The sequence below is a fragment of the Cibotium barometz genome, chromosome 28 (genome assembly GCF_041138505.1).
Source record: "Cibotium barometz isolate CiBa-2024 chromosome 28, ASM4113850v1, whole genome shotgun sequence".
Lineage (NCBI taxonomy): Eukaryota > Viridiplantae > Streptophyta > Polypodiopsida > Cyatheales > Cibotiaceae > Cibotium > Cibotium barometz.
The window spans coordinates 31226445-31249707 of record NC_141073.1 but is presented as its reverse complement, the minus strand read 5'-3'; the positions used below and the strand labels follow the sequence as shown (position 1 = coordinate 31249707).

General features: G+C 47.2%; 1 protein-coding gene across 3 annotated transcripts in view; it reads right to left on the bottom strand.

Annotated features, from left to right (window-relative positions):
* Window positions 1-23263, bottom strand: part of LOC147622747 (uncharacterized) — a 115221-nt gene that overhangs the window by 8606 nt on the left and 83352 nt on the right. For all 3 annotated transcript variants that reach the window (XR_015269496.1, XR_015269497.1, XM_086822377.1), the window contains exons 11-13: window positions 923-1045; window positions 541-728; window positions 328-396 (exon numbers count right to left, since the gene is read on the bottom strand). Coding sequence is in view for 1 of the 3 variants with exons in the window: in XM_086822377.1 (XP_086678503.1) it covers window positions 328-396; window positions 541-728; window positions 923-1045 (380 nt within the window). In the remaining 2 variants the exon portion in view is untranslated. The remainder of the gene's footprint in view (window positions 1-327; window positions 397-540; window positions 729-922; window positions 1046-23263) is intronic.

Genomic DNA, 23263 nt, shown 5'->3' with positions numbered 1-23263 from the left:
TAGACTGACCTTGTCCACACCCTATGCAGACGATGGGAGTGCCTTGTAAGACCGACGCGGACAGCTTTTCTATGCCACCAGACCTTTCTTATTTGGAGATGAGAATGAAATCACTTGGCAATACAAACCCCAGTGTGGCTCTTCAACCCTCATATGCAGCCTCCCTCTAAGAGCAGCATGGAGGGAGCCCTACTACTCTCTTTTTACCTCATTAGAGGGCTAGTATGTGTTACTTCAGATGTACATTCCTTCTATTGATGAAAGGATGTCATTTTCTTGAGTTGTAGGGGGGAGGGGGAAAGTAATGAAGTATGCGACAAATATAACCTCGAACTGCAGTTGCCCAACGGCTGCCAAAATTGGATCTGTTCTTCCTGTATCGATGGAGTAAAGCACCTGTGGGCATGCACACCAGAAAGACACAGACAGGTCATATCAGGTTAATCTTGAGAAATAAAGCTGGCATTTCAATGAAGTCTTGAAACAAGCCAATCAAACTGCAGGAATTATAGCAAGGTCTGTATGATTCAAAGCAACCACCTGAACTGCACCCTCACCCAGAAGCTCCGTGAGCCCCTTTTGGAACTGCTTGTATTTTGACGGGTTAGGATTCCGCATGTAGCTAAACAGTTCTGGCGAGAAAGAAGGGATTCCAGGAAAAGTCACACGGGAACCTGTGTATATAGTATCTCCAATGGCAAATGTATTCGGATTGTTCAACCCAATGACTGAAGCCACAAAATCAGAAGTCCATTAAAAGTAGAGGAGACAAACGCTAAAAAGAGCCAACAAAAACACATCAAACTGGTGTGATATCCACCATTTCCAAAACATGTCCTTTCAAATTTCGTAGTTCTAACAACAAATTGCAAATACTGCTTCACTATTCTTTAATGCTATCATACTCATGACGAGATCTCACCATCCCCTGCAAAGCCAGTCTCTATTGTCGAACGGTCTTGAGCAAACATCTTCTGTGGCCTTGTCAAGGACACCAGTTTTCCTGTCCGTGCTAGCTGCACTTTCATGCCCTTTGTAAACTGGCCTGGTACATAAAACAAACTCTCCATTTTATTCTAACCCATGATGGTTGTAGATGCTCATGCAAATCCTCTCTCTCTCTCTCTCTCTCTCACCGATCCATGATGATTCACAGTTGTATCCAGACACATGCACACTTTTTCTTTTGTTTCTTTTCTTCCGATGACCGGAAGAACACAGTTGTATTATTTTTTGTCTCATAGGCCGACTTTGGCCTCTCGTAGACGTTAATATATCTTTCTTCTTCTTCTTCTTTCTCTCTAGCCCCACTGGTCACAGATGCTCTCGTCCAAACCACTACTTACTTTCAGCATGTATACTCCCAGGACAGAGACCATCTCCCTCGGCTACCACTAGAGTCTTCTATGCAGCTGTATCATGAGAGGGAGACAGGCCAGACTTCCCTCCACAACTTGCAGAAAAGACCACCACCATCTTTAATTTCATGCACATGGATTGCAGATGGATCATCTTCCCCCATTTCAGTACAACCTAGACTCCCCACACCTTGACCTCTCATGACACAAGATCAACTAGATCATCCGGTTGGATCTACTCAGCCTACACATATGCCACACTTGGGTGTCATCATTAGAGATAGGGATGAAAAGTGAGCTTTACAAAGATCATTTTTTGAGATCCCGAGGTACATGCAAATCCACATGCTATGCGCACCATGATTGGTCAACTCAAAGTACCCTCTCACCGCTTCCAAGTAGAGATTGGGAGAGCTGAGAACAACCCACGAGAGGAGCGGATATGCACAATATGAACCATAGGGGAGGTAGAGGACAAGGCCCACTATATGTTCAGATGCCCTACATATTATAAGATATGGGGGAGATTTCACTGCCTCTTCCGGGAGGGGTTCGGGCTACAGGCACAGGTGATGCAGTATGAGGACGAGAGATGTCTTGGTATGTTCATTATAGAGCTTAGTCGACATAGGGACGGAGTATTAAGAGGACATGATGAGAGACAAGGCTGTTGGGAATCAAGGTCTTACCTGGGTATGAACCTTGTTATAACATAAGCAGTGATGTCACTGAGGCAACCTTTGTAACCTATAAAGGTACATTTCCTTCACTAAATCAAATATATAAGAATCACATCATTGAGTCATGTAGTACACTCTCTCTTGAGCATTGTCTCCTCTCTCTAGCTCTCTCTCTCCCCATGTTGCTGCTCACACAACCATAGCCATGAAGCTCTTAAAGCCTCAATAGCCTAGTGTATTGTGGGTCCCTACGCCTGCTGCCACTCACCATCTGCTCCTGCATATAAACGAGAGAGAAAGAGAGAAAGAAAGAAAGAAAGAAAGTTAGTGAGAACAAAAGTAATACAATGGTACCATGGATATATCAACAAGAGAGAGAGAGAGAGAGAGAGAGAGAGAGAGAGAGAGAGAGAGAGAGAGAGAAATGAAATGAAATGAAATGTTATATTAACGTCTTCAAAAGGCCAAAGTGACCTATGAGACCAAAGTTACAACCATATGACACCTGATACACTATCTGGAAAAGAAAAGAAAGGACTGAAGGTAAGTATCTAGCCCTACAATACATCAGTAGGGAGCATCCGGAAGCAGCAACTAGGGAGAGTGGGAAGCTAATGCTACTAGTCAAAATGGGGTACATGAGTACATGGATACATGAATACATGAATATGGGGGAGTACAAAAGTGACAGTGAGTGCAACAGTATATGGCTGGAGTGGTAATCATCCTAGGAGCTCTAGCATGGGTCTCTGCCGGATGGCCTAGATATCTGCCATAGTGAGATGCCTGGTCGGACGGGCCCAATGCCTCGCAATGATGCTCTGAATCCTCTGGTGTAGACACCGTCTCTGATGTAAGGATCCGCGAACCCTCGGGCGTCTGGATCTGCCCAACTGGATAGCTCTCTCAACTAGAGTCCCACGGGGTGCCCACTATTGGGCAGAGAGAGAGAGAGAGAGAGAGAGAGAGAGAGAGAGAGAGAGATTAAGCGTCTACTAAAGACCCAATGGGCCTATGAGACCAAAGTGATACAATAATGTCCATGGCATATCTCATCATGGAATGGAAAATAAAACAGAAATAAAACATAAACATAGCTATCTCATTGGGGTGATACAAAACTGTCCATGGAAACTCATCATGGAATACTAAGAACATAGAAACATGAGAGCAACATCAGCTCCGAGTAGATGGTATACCACTCTCCAAAATATCAAATATCAAGCATGGGGCTAATGAGTATGGCCGAGAGGTCTCCCTCAGCTATGTCACGTGGAAAGGTAGCTCAATGGCGGTGTAGCATGTCCTGGAGTGGAAACTACTGCATACCATACTCCAGAGTGACCCTCAAGTGCTAGCTGTCTCAAGGACTCCAGGGCAAGCCTCAGGTACCTGTGGGGATCCATGTGACTGATGTGATGGTGGTATGTGACTGTCTGGAAGAGTGCATCCACTACCATCGGGGCTGCAGCAAACTCTACCTGGATAATCTGGTGCAGGACTGATGGTTTGTTGCGGATCATACAGGACAACATCATTACCTGGGGCCTCTCAACTCGCTGCCAATCCACATCGGATAAATTTGGCCCCATACATCAAGGCTGGTGTGACGAGGGTGTCAAAAAGCCAGCCCTTCATCCTGGGCTCCTAGAAATGTGCTTGGAAGCACTGCCGCTCAAGTAAGCTCAAGGCTGCATATCCCCGTGTCACTGTGGCATGTGCTGCGCGAACTATGGTAAAGCGTGGGCCACTGAAAGTGACACCAAGGTAGACATAGGATGAGACAATCTCCGCAGGATCCCCTCTATATGTGAAGCTCAATTTGAGAGAGAGAGAGAGAGAGAGAGAGAGAGAGAAAGAAAGAAAGAAAGATATATTAACGTCTGCAAAAGGCCAAAATTGGCCTATGAGACAAACAAGTAGTACAATGATGTTCCTTCAGTCATCAAGAGGAAAATGTGGAGTGAGAATAAAATGTACAAGTAGGACAACACGACCATAGGGGACTCAATGGTGGTGTACAAACGAGAGGGTGTGGATGGAGTACCAGGGCTACTAAAGCATCTCTATATGCTGAAGGGGTGATACAAGTATGATATGTTATCTACTCCTAACTCCATCCAATCCCATAGTCTGGGTACAATATGTCATACATCCGATCTGAGGATGCCGTTGTCAGGCATTTTTCTGTAAAGGTGTTTTGAGTCCGTGTATATATGGGACGCATGGTGTGCAATAAAACTTTGCCCTGAATGCCCTGGCAAATGTATAGGCTGAGTGGTTTTGTTGTGAGCTGGTATATGCACGTGTTTTTTTTAAGGGAACAAACGCTGGAGATCTGGAAGTTTATTGCAACATATGGTGAGCGGGTGGTTACTAAATGCATGGCACCGAGACTGAATGGCAACTCATGATTGGTAAGTTGATGTAACTGATGATTTTGGGCAGTGGGCGGCTCTGGTTTTGGAAAGGTTGTGGGTACGGCGTGATGATCCGAAACAAGGAGATGCGAGGGCATTGGTGGCCACCATTTTGTGGCTTTGAAGCTTTTAAAAAAACAAAAAATAAATATGTTATGTGGCCACCCTATGATGACCACGTAGAAGGCTTGATTGGCTGCCAGCGCAGCATCCAGAAGCCGGCGAGAGCGTGAAGGAAGGAGAGGATGGCCGCCTCGGAGATATAGCCGCCGAGTAAGAGAGAGATGGCCTAGCACCAGCGAAGGGGAGCTGCAGAAGAGGGAAGCTGTCGAGAGCTGCCTGGAAAGATGACCGCCTTGCTGGTATGAGAGGGAACCAGAGAAGAGGAGCGCAGATGAGCTGGCAGCAGGTTGTGTGGAGCTAAGGAGCCGCCTTGTGAGGGACCTTGGTAGCTAGTGGATAGCGGCGCTGCAGAGACGCAAGAGGAGGTTGCTGCCTTGTGTGTTGGTGAAGCTGGCAGGCGAGAGGAGAGCGTGCATAGGTGGTTGGAGAGACCGCTTGCAGAGGTGCTGCGGCAGCCAGAGGCGAGGGAAAAGGACCGACTTCCTGGGGAGCTGGCGAGTCCAAAAAGAACAGCTGCAGGGACGGACAAAGAGCGTGGTAGCCGCCCAGGTGTGAAGAGCTGAGCATAGAGAGCTGGCTGGCGGCGGGTGAAAGTGGACTGGCCGCCTTGGGTCGACCAGAGGGGCTGTGGTGTGTGTGGAGAGCGCCGGCCATGGGGCTGGCGACTGGCTTTGAAGTGTGGTGAGCAGCCGGTGGGCAGTGCATGAGAGTTAGTGGGAGCGCCTGGTTAGTGTGGCTGCGGCGGCTGGAAACAGAGTAGAGAGAGCCGCCTTGGTACTATTGCAGATAAGGGTGATGGTAAGGTTTTGCTTGGGCTAGCTGTGGCTGTTGAAGATGGGCGGGGGACAACGACGTGTGGAAGGTGACCGCTTTTGGAGTGCAGGACAGCGAGGCTGGTAGGCCACGTTTGAAGTTGCTGGCGCCAGAGAGGGCTGGCTGCGTGAAAGGAACCGTCTCAAGAAGGCTGTGGTGACTGAAGCAGAGCAAAGGAGCTGCCTCTGGCAACTGTGAGACTAGGTGTTGGTGCAGCTGCTGGCTTTCTACTGGAGGTGGCCGTCTTGTTTCGAGGCCTCTGGTGTGATAAAATTTATGTGACCCCTTGTAAATGGACAACAGGGTGTGTGTTGATGATATGTGAGTGGCTTAGCCTTGCTGACAGATAAAAGGCTTTTATAATGAGATATGTGAGCTGTTGAAACTGCCTTTCTTTGGGTATCTCTGTGTGGTATTTAGAGAAATTTCTGTTTCCAGCATTGTGCTGGTGGTGCCCCTTGTGCTTGTGAGTGTTCCAAAGGTGGTGAGTCGGCGAGCTATAGCGGCCTTCTTGTGTTCCTGAGCTGCCTCACATCTTTCTGGTGCCCCCACTGAGGAGTTGCTCTGGCGTTGTCTGACTGAGGGATTGCTCTGCTATTTTCTTCAGTTTACCAGGGTGTAGGCCCTAGGTGTTGAGAGTTTCAGGGAAGGTTTTCTTGGATTTGAGGTGAAGTTTGGGGGTTAAAATGATGTCTTATCCAGAGTTTTATGGTAGCCCTAATGAGGATGTGGCAGATTTCTTGGAAAGGATGGAGGTTGCATGCATAAGCAACCACATCAATGAGTCGGTACAGGTGTTGCGGCCACTGAGCATCTGCTTGAAAGGGGATGCAAGGACCTGGTACAGAGCTTATGAGGAGTCATTGAGGGTTGCTGTTCCACATCTTGATATAACTGAGAATGGATTAAAGACAGCACTCAACAACAAGTTCAAGAAAGTAGAAGATCCCGACAAGGTTTGGCATGAGGTGCAAGCTCTGACACAAGGTGAGTTTGAATCATTAGATGATTATATGAAGAAATTTTCTTTGCTTTGGGAGACTCTATGCAGGGCTTTAGGGGAAGACCAGGTACCACCTGACATGATGAAGAAAAACAAATTTGTAGCCGGGCTTAAGAGGAGTATTCGCTGGAAAGTGGAATTGAAGAAGCCCAGGTCTTATGAGGATGCGGTGGAAATTGCTAAATCAAAAGATTGGAAGTTGCAGCGGATGAATCAGCTGGGGATGATTCCAGTTGTAGCACAGCCGGAGATTCAGAGTGGAGGCTACACCCATGAATGCAGTGATTGAGACGATGAAGCCCACTGAAGCCCAAGCTATGCAGATAGTACCACAAGCTAGTCAAGGAGTACCTATGGTTCCTGCAGGTTCTGATGAGGGATTGCGACAGGATATGAAACAGATGGTTGATCTTATGAAGAATTTGAGCTTAAATTTAATGGGAAGTACAGGTGGTGGACGTGGTAGAGGCAGAGGCAATAATCATGAAGGGGGAGACCCTGCTTATTATGCAAAGAAATGGTCCCATACCTCCAATCCTGTACTGCACCCACCACTCGCAACCAGGGTCGTCCAAGAATAATTGGAAAAGCACCAAGACCCGCAAGCATCACATGAAAATCTACAGTAGCTTTGACATTAAAAGCTTCAATTTCCAATTCCTTTATCATACCAAGACATTTTACCTTTTGATGATTAGCCATCCTGATTCGAAAACCAGAAACCCCAGACACCCTCAAGCCTGATTGCTCCACACATGATTGGGTAATCACACAGATTTGAGCTTCTCCATCAATATAGGCCTGACCAAGGTTCCTACCTTTACTCCACACCTCCACAATAGGGCAAATACCTGGAAGCTCTTCTAAAGATGGTACTTTGACTGACCTCTTCTCTGACTCCTTTTCCATTGGATTCACAAGTCCCTTCCATTGCCTTCTTAATTTTGGCACCATCTCCACCAACTGCCCAAAGGTGATGTTGGCCTTCTTGTTCACCATCAGATTTCAACTGGTTTGCCCATCCCCCAGTGGGAAGTCTGACACCTGGAACCTTCTACGAGGCTTCCGTTTCCTTTTGGCTTTCACATCTTCTCCTTCCTGCTGCTTCCCCTTCTTACGGCTGGGTCCAGCCACCCCTTTTCCTTCTCTTTCATCTGTTGTGCGCTTGCCAACGGGCATCACATTCCCTTCTTCTCTCACCTGTACATTCTCCAGAGTAACAACATTCATGACCTTTGCCTTCCCCTTCTCTTCAGCTGTGATTCCACTGGGACCTGCTTGATCCCTGATATCAATACCATAATCATTTGACCTATCAGGTAACTGTGAAGGTAGTGGGTACATATCACCACCCATTCGCTGAGGCTTATCACAATCTGTACTTAGATGACCAAGCTCACCACAATTCCAGCATGTAGGGATGAAACGACGGCCCCTACCACGACCACGTCCATACCCTGCTTGTCCAAAAATCTTTTGAGATGCATAGTAGGAGATCTTTGAATGAGGTGTGGGAGAGGCCACAGGATTCGAGTGAAGAGGAAACTACCACCAGTACTTCTGAATCAGAGATGGATTCATCGACTACTGCTACTAGTGGAGAAGAGGCAGATGTGGCTTTCCTAATATCAGAGCAACAAGGTAATGAAGATAAAGTAGTGCATGAAGTGGGTGCTGAGGACGAAGATACTTTGGGGTCGTATGAAGTGATCGAGGAATTACTGCAGCCAAAGATAGAAGTGAAGAAGAAGCAGGAGCTGATGAAGGAATGCTGAGTCCGGATCTCTCGAGTGGAGAAAAGGTTAGATATGTTAATATGTTGTCTCATTTTCCAGAATTGTTTATCACCTCTTATAGGGAGATTCGAGGATTTAAAGGGCCAGATTTGAGGATTGAATTGAAAGAAGGTGTAAAAACAGTTAGGCAAAAGCTTCGCAGGATGGGACGAGAATAAATGCAGGCCCTGAGAGAGGAAGTTGATAAGCTGTTGAGTGCAGGTTTCATTACACCAGTGGATACAGCTGAGTGGGTAAGTCCTACAGTGGTGAGTCCAAAGAAGGATGGCAGGTGGCGTATATGTGTGGATTTCAAGCCTTTGAATGCTGCTACAAAGAAGGATTCTTACCCCCTACCTTTTTTGGATGAGATCTTGGATACTGTAGCTGGATATGAAAGGTATAGTGTTTGTGATGGGTATTCAGGTTATTTCCAGTTAAAGATTGCAGAAGAAGATCAGCGCAAGACGACTTTCATTACACCGTGGGGGTGTTTCTGGTACAAAGTTCTTCCTTTTGGATTGATGAATGGACCAGCCTACTATCAGAAAAGGGCAAATTGGATATTATCTCCTTTTTTGAACAAGTTTGTGAAGGATTTTATTGATGATTTTTGTATATACAGCTCCAGGCAAGAGCATTGTGATAGGCTGGCTACAGTTTTTCAGCGTTATGATGAGTGTGGTGGTCAATTAAATCCAAAAAAGTGTTTTTTAGCTCAACCGAGGGTGAAGCTCTTGGGCCATGTTGTTTCAGAGAATGGTATTGATCCAGATCCTGATAAAGTCAAGTCTCTTCTTCTTCTTCCTACACCAAAGAATACAAGGCAACTGGCTACTTTTGTGCAAAAGGTGAAGTATATGGCTCGATTCATCTCTCTATCTTCACAGTTGTTATATCCTTTGCAGCAAGCAGCAAAGCATGATCCTTTGCATTGGACGGAGGAATGTGAGGTAGTTTTCCAAAAAGTGAAAGAGGTGTTGGGTGCTATTCCTACAGTGCAGGCGCCTAATTGGGAACATGTATTTTATGTCAACCCTTCAGTAGGTGAAGATGCTATTGGAGCTATGCTGTTACAGAAGGGGAAAGAATCACATTATATGCAACCAGTCTACTGTGCTAGCAGAGTAAAACTTGCCAGAGAAAGGTTGTTATCAGAGGTGGAACTTGTTATGGTTAGTGTGATGTATGCATGTAGGCGGTTCCACCATTACTTGTTGCCTCGCCCCTTTGTGTTTTTGACGAGCTACACTTTTTTGCCTCAGTTGATAAATAGCACAAATTTATCCAAGGCTATGATGAAGTGGGTGATTGAGTTGCAGGAATTTACTTTCTCATTCTTGGTGGAAGAGAGTACCCGGGCTCCCTTAGCTGATCTACTGACAGATAAGGAGAGTCCTCTTCTTATAAAGGAGGAGGCCATCAAGAAGCCAGTTGAGGATGCGGCTGAGTTGGTGAATGCACACTTATTATATTTTGATGGTTCTTACAGGAAAAGCCATGATGCAGCCTCAGGAGGTTTGGTGCTTTATGATCCACAGGGTTGCCTTGTTTTTAAAAAGGGTGTTAAGGTGGATGCACATAGCAACAATGAAGCGGAGTATCTGACTTTGGAAGTTGGATTGCAAATATGTTTGAAGCATGGTGTACATAGGATTCGCATTCGAGGAGATGCATTGCTTGTGGTAAAACAGGTATTGGGAGTTTGGAAGTCAAAGAATATGTTACTCAAAGAAATGTGTTTCAAGATTAAAGGTTTGTTGAAGGAATTTGAAGCTTGGAGTCTAAAGCATGTGGATCGAGGCCATAATGAGGAAGCTCATGAAGCAGCCCAGGGAATGATTGGTGAAGTTTTTGTTCTTAAAGCTCATGCACCATTTTATTGTGGCAGGGAGAATTTACAGGATGTTGAGGAGTTTTTGTTAACAGGGATGATTCCTAATGGTATTGACAAATCAAAAAAATATGGTTTCATCGAGAAAGCTGCAAGGTATGTGATGGTTGGTGATGCTTTGTATTTGAAGGGAATTGACTTGATAATGCGACGGGTACCTTGGAAGGAAGAAATCTACAAAAGTCTTAAGGAAAACCATGAAGGAGCATGCGGTGGACATCTTGCCTCAAAGATTACCATGCATAAGGTATTGCAGGAAGGTTATGTGTGGCCAAGTGTACATAAGGATGTTAATCATTGGTGCAGGTCATGCAAACAATGCCAAGCTCACAGTAGACGGATATTAAAGCCTGAGATGAGGAAGACAATTCTTGCTTATGATGTTTTTGAAAAATGGAGAATTGATGCTGTTGGACCATTGCCTATTACCAGCCGAGGGAAGTGCTACATCTTGACTGCAGTTGATTACCTTTCTAGATGGGCGGAAGCAAAGGCAGTGACAAATTACTGCTAAGGAAGTGGCAAAGTTTGTAGGAGAGAGGGCAGCCCTACTTCACACCAATGGTGCTGGCAATCATATCTGATAGTCCCCCTGGGCATCTAACTCGTCCAAACACTTGCTCATATAATCTCTGAATCCCCCACCACATCATGTCGGGGGGTATGCCCAGTGTCTGTAAGCAGTGGAAGAGGCGCTCTCTCAGGACTGTGTCGAAGGCTTTGCGGAAGTCCACAAAACAGCAATAGAGTCTCTGTCTCCATGCCCGAGTTTGGTCAATCAGGCATCTCAAGGTGAAAATGTGATCAATAGTAGAGAAGGCTCGCCGAAAACCTGCCTGACCAGGGGCACGAAGCCCCTCCCTCTCAGCGTGTGTGCTCAATTTTGCCTCCAGGATAGCCCCATAGAGTTTGGCCAAGGTATGACCAATCATGATAGTCCTGTAATTACCGGGGTCCAACATGTCCCCAGCTTTGTGGATCGGTACAATAGTGTGCATCGTCCACTCAGCCGGGAAACCTTCTATCAGAGCCCTGTTAAAGAGGTAAGCAATAAAAGGAGAGAGTGTGTCAGTTGCATAAATGAAATGCTCACCCTGTAAGCGGGTGTGATCCTTAGCTCTCCCATGTTGGAATCTATGTATAGCTCGAGATACCATATCGGTAGTATAGAAAACCGATGAGGTCAGTGGAGTCTCGGTGGGGCGAGGGATGAGTGGCTGGTGCGGAACATCATAAAGCCCTTCTGCATAACTCTGCCAGCGTTGAGGATCAGTAATCGGGGTGGGAAGGCGTGGCTCTCTAAGGCGTCGCCAAGGAGTGGCTGCATCTTTGCTCATGAGCATGTGGTAGATGTCCCAGTATTGAGCCTCCTCATATGTGCGTCGCTTACAGCGTGTAAGAGACCGCATCTGTCTACTGGCCTGCTGCTGCTGTGTTATTTCCCCTTTCGCTATCTAGGCTCGGAGATGTTGATGAAGCTCTCTGCACTCATTATCATACCATCTATTCTGGGGCATGTCCCCGGATCTAGGTGGCTTCCCTGTCTGGAGATGGTGTGGAAAGTTGTGGCTAGCTGCTGTGTGCAGTATGTGTGAAAGCTAGGCTATTAGTACATCGATGGGTGCTGTAGGGTCCATACCAAAGAGGCCATCATGTACTTTTGAATCATAAACGTCTGCAAGCTCCCGGGTAAAGTGGAAGATGGTATGAGATGCCTGAGTGGTCGGGGGTGGCAGATCAAGAGAGCTCCTAAGAAATGAAATGAAATGAAATGATATATTAACGTCTTCAGAAGGCCAAAATGACCTATGAGACCAAAAAGGTTACAACAATTGGTGGATTTGATACAATGTCTGTGTAAGAAAAGCTAAAAACAACTAACTGAAACTAAAATAACTATGAGGAAAAGTACGGTACTAGGAGCTCCTAATGGATAACATCTGGGAGGAAAACTCCAGCAACAAAGGTAAGCATCATACACATCACCCAAAGATGTCTCTCATCGGTCGATGGCGGATATCCTCAATGTCCTCCATGGTGAGTACTCTGACTGGACGTCTCCCATGCCGTGCTAGTATGGTCCTGATCCTCTGTTGTAGTCTCCGCCGGTGTCGAGATGGGCCTCTCATGCTCTGAGTGTCAAGATATGGTCAAGAGTGGAGAAACCTCTCCTGAACCCTGCCTGCCCTGATGCACGTATGCCCTCTCTCTCTGCCCATCTACTCAACTCCTGCTCAAGAATAGATGCATATAATCTAGCCAATGTGTGACCAATCATGATGGTACGATAATTCCCAGGAAGCATGGGATCCCCTGACTTGAAGATAGGCACAATCGTGAAATATTCCAAGTCTCAGGAAAACCCTCACACATGGCTCGGTTAAACATCATAGCAATAAGCTCTGCAAGCATATCTCTGGCATGAATAAAGTGCTCTGCTACTAAACCATCATGATCATATGCTCTCCCAGTCCTCATCCTATCAATAGCTTTCCTTACCATCTCAACAGTAAAGAAAGCACATGTCTCTGGGCATGGCTCCGATGGGTCTGGCAGGGGCGGCTGTCATGTTGCTGTGTACAGGCATGCTGCATACTCACCCCAAATCTCTGTGGTGAAAGAGTCTATCAGGTCTGTGCTCTCCCGCGAGCCCAATATGTAGTCCACAATGCTGCTGCCTCCTGATGATGGGAAACATGTGAGTCTTCCCAATTCTAGCCATTGTGACATCCCATTATAAATAACGAGATGGTGTCTAGCTCCCAGAGGTCCAGAAGGTGTTGCCCATAACCTGTACTGTCTGGCCCACTATCCTCTGACATCCTCGTGGTCCCTGCATATACATCGTCTAGTGCCTGTAGGATGAGGGGATCTGGGAAGTCGAATGATTCACACTGTCGATTCTGTGTGCGTGCATTGAAGTCCCCCATCAGGAGAACCTCCCCCATGGTCGAATAGTGTAGGATATCTGCGGATAGAGTGGCGTATGGAGACTCACTAGGAAGGGCCCCTCTCTCCCCTCCTCCTCCAATCTGGTCCTCCATGTGACCTGTGTTGAATCTCGACCCCTTCGGCGGGAAGTAGCATATTGCCAAGTAAATTGTTCTCACCTCTGAGAGCTGTAGGCTAATCCACATGTAGCGTGCCTCTGGGTCTCTCGACACCACCCGGTGTAGTGCTCGTCTGAATAGTATAGCGATCCCACCTGAGCCTCTGGAAGTGCCCTGTCGCATCCCTTGTCTATACATTGATTCCCATTGGTACCCTGCTACCCGTGGTAGGCCTCTCTCTGGGCTTTCATGTGTCTCTGTCAGAAACATGATGTCCCGGTTCTCCATAACCTCCTCTAGTCTGCCGAGAGAGAGAGAGAGAGAGAGAGAGAGAGAGAGAGAGAGAGAGAGAGAGAGAAAGAAAGAAAGATTTTATTAACGTCTTCCAAAAGACCGAACTCGGCCTATGAGACAAATCGGAGTACCTGTATGAGGTATCCTCTGTCATCCCAACAAAATGAAAAAGTACTGAATAAAAAAGCTGAATCTGGGTGTGCAGGGGATGGAGCTCTATTACTAGGAGAATGCAAAGCTATATGCATGGAGTATACAATCATGATATGCAACCTAGCTAGCTCCATCCTGTACCATACTGGGGGTATAAAATGGTATACATCAGTGAAGGGGGTGTCCACAGCTCCCTGAAGAACATGCCTGGGTGTGCTCTGAAGCGAGCCAGTCGCTCCGCACCCTCTCTGTGAAACTGAGCTCTGATCTCTGTCATCTCTCTCTGGTATAGGCGTGGTGTCCGAAAGCCAGGTGTCCTCTGTCTCCTGCGGGCTCTAAGTGTCTCTGCTCTCTGGAGAGTAATTCCCTGCCGTGTAGGGGCTGGGAGGAGTATGGATCTCTGAAAAAATGTAGTAATCTGTGTCTGTCGCCCCCCCTCTGGAGCTGTCTGAGCCTGTAATAATGTCTCTCTGTGGCGCTGTATGTCTAGAATGTATCTCCCCAATATGCGCTGGTCTGCTGTCTCAAAGATCTGGCGTAGGGAATGTGACTCTCTGAATAAAATGGGATATCTCTCTCTGATGGCTGTATATGCTCTGCATCTGCATACATAATGCTCCTCACTCTCCATCTCCTCTCTGCACAATCTGCATATCCTCTCCTCTCGGGGGATCCGTGCTGCTCTGCCAGTCTCAATCTCCAATCGGTGTGATGAAACTCTAAGCTGACCAATAGCCACTCGGGAGCCGTGTGGTAAAAAGCCCTCCATGTATCTAGGCCTCTCTATAAATCCATCATCAGTGATACTCATGAAGTGATCTCTGTAGTATAGCATCTTCGGTGGAAGAGGCTGTGTAGGCGATATCCATGTCTCTCGTGTATAGAGCTGCCATAGATCTTGTCTCAATACTCTGTTCCTCTCACTATGAGAGAGACGGATATGTGGTGCATCCCTGTCATACTGGAATGGTGGTAGATGATCCATGTCTAGGCCATGCTATGAGAACCAATGTGTGACCTGTGCATACCATGATCCTCTGTCTCCTGCCTCAGCCAACTGTCTAGATGCCTGAAAAGCTCTGTATGATAATCTGTCCTGTGGCATCTCTCTGAATCTGTCTAGCAGGCATATAGTTTGAAATATGGCCTCTACCATCATAGGAGGCGCAGCAAACTCTGCTCGGATAATGTCATGAGGTACTGACGGTTTGCTGCGTATCATGCGTGCCATCATGAGGGCCTGTGGTCTCTCTATCTGTGTCCACCAATGGGTAGCAAGGCCTGGCGCCCATACTGCTGCTCCATACATCAATGCCGGTGTGACTAATGTGTCAAATAGCCACCCCTTCGTCCGGGGCTCCTGAAAATGCGCCTGGTGGCACTGTCTCTCTAGCATAGCCAATGCTGCATATCCCCGTGTCAATCTAGCTCTGGCTGCTGAACCCATGGTAAAGCGTGTGGCTGCTGCAGAGAAGGTAACCCCTAGGTACACGTATGATGTCACCACCTCCACCTGGCATCCTGCGAGAGTGAATGTCAGCTGACTCCTGCCCTGTCTCGATGTATGAGAGACCATAACCTTGGTTTTCCCAAGGTTCACAGTAAGACCCCTCTGTGTGCAGAAATCATGGAGTGCATGTAGATGCTGCTGTAGACCACCTGGGGACTCAGACACTAATACAATATCATCAGCATAGAGCATAATATGTACTGAGGTACCTGCTAAATCAACTCCATCTCCGCCTCCCCGTGTAATGAAGTCAGCCACCTCATCAATGTATAACCCAAATAGCGTGGGGGAAACATCCTTGCTTCACACCAATGGTGCTAGCAATAGTCTCGGACATACCTCCTGGACATCTGACTCGCCCAAAAACCTGCTCATATAATGCATAGATGCCCCATGTCATATCTGCTGGTATGCCAAGAGACTGCAGGCGCTGAAAGAGCCTCTCTCGTGGTACTGTGTCAAATGCCTTGCGGAAATCCACAAAGCAGCAACAGAGCTTTCTCTTCCTCACTCTGGCCTGATCAATCATACATCTCAAAGTGAATACATGGTCAGTGGTAGAGAAAGCTCTCCTGAAGCCTGCCTGCCCTGATGAGCGTAAACCTGCTCGCTCAGCATATAAGCTAAGCTCCTGCTCCAGCACTGCACCATAGAGTTTGGCCAGCACGTGGCCAACCATAACCGTCCTGTAGTTGCTCGGATCGAGCATATCCCCTGTTTTGTGAATCGGCACAATGGTGTGCATCGTCCACTCCGCAGGCAAACCCTCTGCTAGTGCCCTGTTAAACAGGTGTGCAAGAAAAGGAGCTAAAGAATCTACTGCATATATGAGATGCTCACCCTGCAGGCCCATATGGTCGGTGGCCCGTCCATGCTGTAGGCGGCGGATAGCTTCCTGTACCATCGAGTGGGTAAAGTAGCTGTGGTAGGTCGAGGCTCCTGTGGCTAAGGTATAGGTGGCTGCTGTGGGGCATGGTATAGACCCTCTGCATATGTGTGCCATGTCTGTGGGTCTGCAATAGGTGTCGGGGTCCGCGGCTCTCTGAAGTGCCGCCATGAGACAGGGCTATCTCTACTCATGAAGAAATGAAAGATCTCTAGCTCCTGTATCTCTGCGAAGGCCCACCTTTTGCGACGAGTAAGTCTCCTCATCTCTCTCCTCGACTCCTGCTCTGTGATGGCTCCCAAGGCTCTCTGTATGCGGAGTCGTGAGTATAGGGCTCTGCACTCGTCATCATACCATCTGTTCTGGGGCATAGTCCCAGGTCTCGCAGGCTCTCCTGAGTGTACACGATGTGGGAAGCTCTGTAATGCAGCCGTGTGTAGGAGTGATGCGAGCTGGGCTGTAATGGTATCCATAGATGCCAGGGGATCCATGAGTAGGAGCCCATCCTCTACTCTGCCAGTGTATATGTCTGCCATGTCATGTGTGAAGTAGATGGTAGTGTGTGGCGTCAGTATGTGGGGGGCTGGTGATACTGGTGATCCGGCTAGTGAAAATGCCAAGTATGTATGATCTGCCCCAATAGGACGAGGTGGAATGGAGAATGAGGTGACAAGCTGTGATGCCTCCAAAGACCCCATAATGTAGTCTACCACCGTGCCTCCGGTCCGTGTATGACCCCCATGTGGGAAGCATGTCAGCCCTCCTGATCCCGGCCACTGTAGCATCCCGTTATAAATAACGAGACGATGCCTAGCTCCCAACTCTAGTAAGTGGTCCCCATAATGTCCTCTGTCTGGTCCAGTGTCCTCTGATGCCCGACTAGCCCCTATCTCCTCTGGATCCACAGGGTGGAGGATCTCCATGTCATCATAGTCATACACCTCACACTGTCTGCTCTGTGTGTGGGCATTGAAGTCGCCCGTAAGAAATACTTCCCCTAGTGTAGAATAATGCATAATCTCCTCTGACAGACAAGTGTATGGCGAGGCTCCTATCTCCTCCTCCTGTGGCATGTCCTCTGTAATGACATAGGAGGATCCTGATGGAGAAAAGTAACATAGAGCTATGTATATAACCCTGTCCTGTGAGAGCTGTAAGCTGATCCACATGTATCTGGCCTCTGGATCCTGTGCTACCACTCTCAGTCTCCCCTGTAGCTCCCGTCTGAATAGGACTGCTACTCCCCCCGACCCTCTCGAGGTACCCTGGCGTGTGGTCCTCCTGTATGCTGACTCCCACTGGAATCCCTCTACTCGAGGTAGCCCTCTCTCTGGGCTCTGATGTGTCTCTGTCAGAAGTATGATGTCTCTCCCCACCATAACATGCTCCAGTCGTCCAGGCTGCACCCATAGTGAACCATTACAGTTCCATATTGCTATGTGTATCTCTGTCAGTGGCCTGGTCTGTGTCCCATAGGCCCCAAACCGCTAATCCATGGGCCGGCCATCAATGATGACCCGACCATCTCGATAGAAGGCCTTCTTGCCTTCTCTCCTCGCGTGTAAGACTCGTGGCATGCAAGTTCTCCTATGCTCAAGCTGCATCCTCGTGAGATCATCATCCAAGAAAATAGGAGCTCCCTCTAAACCCCGTAGTATGACCCTCTTCCTCATGAAGGTGACCCTCTCCGTCTCTCCTGCAAACTGTAGGATGAGGGCTCGCTTGCGTGTTGAGTCTTTCCCGGCTCTCCATGCTTTGGTGAAGGGGAGAGGGTGCTCTTCCTTGTAGCCGAGCTTCATGCAAAAGTTGTATTAACGTCTACAAAAGGCCAAAATAACCTATGAGACAAAAAGGTTACATCATGTCCATGAAATACATCATCATGGGTACTAAAAATAAAAATCAAAGAAAGTAATAAGAGCTGAAATGTCAGATCTGATCCCAAAATAAAAATTGTCAAGCTCTCATCTCACCCTAAAATATCTTGCATAGGACGCTACAACATGGCACCCAATGTAGTTGTTGGGGTAAAGGCACTATGCCCACCCTTATAGTGTGTACAAGCCCATAAGTTATAGTACATAGTACACTTAGTACTTTTAATGTACTAAGTGCACTATGTGTACTAGTGCAATATACATGTGTGATAGGGGAGTCACACACTCATATCTTCATGAGTTGACTTATCCCCACAACTCTCTCTCTCTCCCTTGTTTCTCTGTGTATGTCTCCCACATGAACTCTAACCCTAATTCTTCATTCTCCCATTCAGAGGGAGGTTTGCCCAGCCAATCAGGCGCATACCCAGAAGCTCCAACTCGTTGAAGAAAGCACGGTGACCAGCATCTGTCCAGTGGCGCTAGAGGGAGGTTTGCCCAGCCAATCAGGTGAGCGTTCGTAGAAGGCTGCTCAGGCTGCCTAGCGCAATTAACCTACAGCAGCTGGGCGTAGGCAGCCCAGCCAGCGTGGGCTGCCCATTCAAACTCCAGCCAGTAGCGTACAAAGGGCAGGCGTGTCAGGCGCCACCTGAGCCGTCGACTGCAAGCGTCGGCTGGGCGTCAATACAACTAGGCGAGGGCGCCAGCGCTAGGCGAAGGCAGGCGGACACGCCCAGCAGGCGCACTTCAGCGCACCAACAACTGGGCGTGAGTGAGCGTAGGCGAAGGCAAACGCAACAGCGCTCACAGCAGCGACCAGATACAAGCAGGCAGCGCAGCAGGTAGCGAGGAGGCCAGCGAGGAGACGTCTCACGAGGAGAGCTATGCAGCCTAGCATCCGTACACGCACAGCAATCTGCAGGCGCATCAGCATCAACCTGCGTGCTTCCCAATAGTGTGGTGCTGCTTCAATAGCCGCACGAGCTGCTGCAAAGGAGTCCTTCATGTTGCACTAATACTGCAACAACATCAGCAAACCCCTCTTTCCTGCAACAAAAATTCAGAAATTACAAGGTATCTTGCTTCATTTTTTTTGGGATTTGCAATTGAGCAAGTACAGAAATCAATTGAGCAGGTACAGGTGCCCAATTGCTCAATTTTTGAGCAAAATTGGCAAAATTGGGTGACATTGGTCACAATCAGGATCAATTTGCAAGAAATTGGTCACAATCAGGATCAATTTGCAGGAAATTGGATGTCAAAATTTGGGGCTTTTGATGTAATTGTGCAATTAAGCACTCATACATGCTGTATGATGTGAGAAATCGCACATTTGGGCAAAATTGCAGCAAATTGCAGTGCAATTCAAGGGGCTTTTGTGCCGATTGGGTTGATTTGCATGCAGGCACTCGCAGTTGCTGCTGTGGATAATGTGTTGATGCCTTACAAGCACTCAATGTGCCTGTAAATCAAGGGGCTTTCATTATTTGGATGTATATGTGGCCAGGGGGAAGCATTGTGAACACTCTGGATGCCTTCATGTGCGTCAATGTACCATGTATGATCAGAAATTGATCTTAAATCAAGGGGCTTTTTCAAGTTTGTATGCTTGTTAAGCTTGGCAAAGCAGCAGGCAAGACATTCATGCCTTAAATCCCCAGAAATCAGCTTGCAGTCAAGGGGCTTTTGCCCAATTTCTGTTCGGGACTGTTGTATGCAGTGTACGGGACTGTAAAAGTCCGATTTTCACTCATTTTGACAACCAGGAGAGCATTTATTGCTACTGTACCTGCTGGTACAGATTTGGCACAGCTTTGTGCAAGTTTTGGCATGGCTGTACACTGTTTTGAGTGACCAAAAGGTTCAATTTCAGCTGCTGTACTTGCCGGTACAGGTTTGATACATCATTGGTGAGCAATTGGTACTGTTTTACAGTACTTTGGAAGGGCAATTGAGCACATTTAAGGTGCTGTCCAAAATCTGCAGCAACCAGATTTTGGTGATTTCATCACAAACAGTGGGAGAAAAGTTGCATTCTTGCTTCCGCAGTGGGAGATAAAGCTTGGGAGAATAACTATGAGCACTTTGTGTGCTTTTGGTGCAGTGTTTGCACATTTTGCAGGGAGTCAGGCATTGACAGGTTGCATATTGCTATGGCAACCACAGGTGAGAGCTCTTCATTGCTTCACATCAAGAAGCTTGAAGGCTCACATAACTATGATATTTGGCAAACCCAGTGCTATAATGTGTTGCTCCAGAAAAAGCAGCACAAGCCTATCAAAGAAAGGGGTGTAATGCCCGCTTCTCTTACTGCTTAAGAGTGGGAAGATATGGATGAGCTGGCAAGATCTACTATCATGTTGTCTGTGTCAGACTCATTACTTTTCAGCATTCGTGAAAAGAAGACAGCTTGGGGAATGTGGCAGAGATTGCAGGACTTGTATGCCCAGCAAAGTGCCTCAAGCAAAGTGTATTGGTTGAAGAAACTCATAGGTCTTCAGATGAAGGAAGGGGCGTCTATGACAGCCCATCTAAATGAGTTTAATGGTATTGTCAGCCAGGTCATTAATCAAAAGTTGGCAATGGACGATGAGTTCAAAGCCACTTTTCTGTTATGCACTTTGCCAGAGAGTTGGGACACATTCAGGACAGCCACTAGCAATTCGCATGCTATGCTGTCATATGCAGATGTTGAGGGTGCTCTTCTTCAAGAAGAGATGAACAGGAAAAACAACTCTGTTGGAAAGTCCAATGCAATGAATGCACGTGGGAGATCCCAGCAAAGGGGGAAAAGCCAAGAAAGGGGAAGGAGCAAGTCTCGCTCCAAAAAGGATTTGGAATGCCATTATTGTGGCAAGAAGGGACACATTAAAAAGCAATGCTACAAATGGAAAAATGATCAAAAGGAAAAGGCAAAAGGCAAAGACAAAGAGAAAGACGAAGCCAAAGATGTAAAGCCAAAGGGCAAAAGTGGAGTCAAGATTGAAGAAATCAATGTGTCACATGCAGCTGGCAGTGAGGATGAGGTCCTATTTACGTCTTCACTTGATGCCCATTCACTTCTTACAGGTGGTCATGGTATGCACTCATGGATCATTGATTCACGTGCCTCCTTTCATGTCACAGGTTGCAGAGACTTGTTTGTCAGGTATACTGCTGGCAATGAAGGAGTGGTTTATTTGGGTGATAACCATGCATGCAAGATTCTTGGCAGAGGTGATGTGAGGCTTGTGTTTTCAGATGGCTCACAGCTTATGCTCCATGATGTCAGGCATGTGCCTGAGATCAAGAAGAATCTGCTTTCTACTGGACAGCTTGATGATGCTGATTATGTTACCACATTTGGTCGTGGAAAGTGGAAGATTAGTAAGGGCTCACTGGTTGTTGCCAGAGGCTCTAAGGTGGACACTCTTTATTTCATGCATGCAGGTGTTTGTCACCATGCTAATGTAAATGCAACCGAGCTGTCGGAAAACTCTATGTGGCATAGCCGGTTGGGACACATGAGTGTCAAAGGAATGGAGCAATTGTCTCGTTTGGGTTACTTGCCTTCTCTAAAGTTTTCAAGTTTTCAGTTTTGTGAGCATTGTATATATTGTCGGCAACTACAGTGCCCCCACAAGAAAGCTCTTGGACAGAAAGATGCTCAGTTAGAGCTTGTGCATACAGATGTATGTGAGATGCCTCAGCTTTCTTTGGGAGGGGCAAAATATTTTGTGTCTTTCATTGATGATGCCACACGCAAGGTGTGGGTTTATCCTCTTCGTTTCAAGAGTGATACATTCTCAGTGTTTGAGAAGTTTGTTGCTCTTGTTGAGAATCAAACTGGCAAAACACTGAAAGCTTTGCGTTCCGACAATGGTGGAGAGTATATGTCCAAACAGTCTCAGGACTTTTGTGATGCTAAAGGCATCAAGAGGGAGCTCTCTACTCCTTATGATCCTCCACAAAACGGGACAGCAGAGAGGATGAACAGGACCATTCAAGAGAAGGTCCGTTCTATGTTGTCACATGCTGCGTTACCTCATGGTTTTTGGGCTGAAGCTGTTATGACAGCCGTTCACCTTATAAACAGGTCACCTAACACAAGGCTTGGTGGGAAAGTACCTGAAGAAGTATGGACAGGGAAGCCTCCGTCATACAAGCACTTGAGAGTGTTTGGTTGCGTTGCGTACGTGCACATACGCAGGGAAATGCGCACCAAACTTGATCCTAAGTCTCACAAATGTATATTCCTAGGATATGGTGACAGAGGTGAAATGGGGTGTAGACTTTGGGATCCCGTGAATAGAAAGATTATACGCAGCAATGATGTCATTTTTGATGAAACATGCATGTATAAGGAGCCTGCAAGGCAACAGGAGCCTAGCAGAGTCATCTTTGATGATGATGGACATCATGGACAACAACCAAGGGCTGTAAATCAGCCATTACAGCAGGAAAACCAGCCCTTAAATGGTGCTAAAAATGGTCCAAATGGACAGCCAGAGGTGGCAGAAGATATCCCTATGGATATACCACAATTAGAGGAGATACCGGGCATGATTTTTCAGCCTTATGGCATGGAACAGGAGCCACCAATGGGTGATATGCAGGCTGGACAGAAACCTGCAAATGATGGTCATTGGGTACGGAGGTCCACAAGACCCTCCAGAGCCCCTGACAGGTTTGTTCCAGGGGTTGACTACTTGATGCTCACTGACTGTGGGGAGCCCTCATGTTATAAGGAGGCTTTACAGAGGGCAGACAAAGCTCTATGGGAGCGTGCCATGAAGTCAGAGATGGATTCTCTGCACAAAAATGGAACATGGAAGTTGGTGCATTTGCCTGCAGGCAAGAAGGTTTTGCCATGCAAGTGGGTTTACAGGCTCAAAGTTGCACCTGATGCAAAGCCAGATACAAAGCCAGGTTAGTGGCTAAGGGCTTCAAGCAGGAATATGGTGTGGACTTTGAGGAGATCTTCTCTCCAGTGGTCAAAATGACCACACTTAGAGCTGTGTTAGCTTTGGTTGCACATGATGATCTGGACTTGATTCAGATGGATGTGAAGACTGCTTTTCTTCACGGTGATCTCCATGAGGAGATATATATGCAGCAGCCAGAGGGTTTTTTTTTTTTTCTGAGAAAAGATCCTTTCATTAGTTATGTAAAAACGCCCGTAGGGCTACAAAAGATCTCTCCTGCTCCTAAGAGAGAGAAGAGCAGTGAATACATCATGGCAGCCCGGGAGACTCTCCCTAGGTGCCGCAAAATACAAGCATCAGTATAAAGAACTGAGCGGCTAAATCATACAATAGGGGAGGGGAAGAGCCAAACAGGTGGCCTGTAGTGCCAACGGGGGGATCCCGTGTGTAGGGTGTAGAACGGGCCGCAGCGCCAAGTGGTGTGAAAGGCCTGGCGCCGTAAGATCGCCTCATCCGAGTCTCC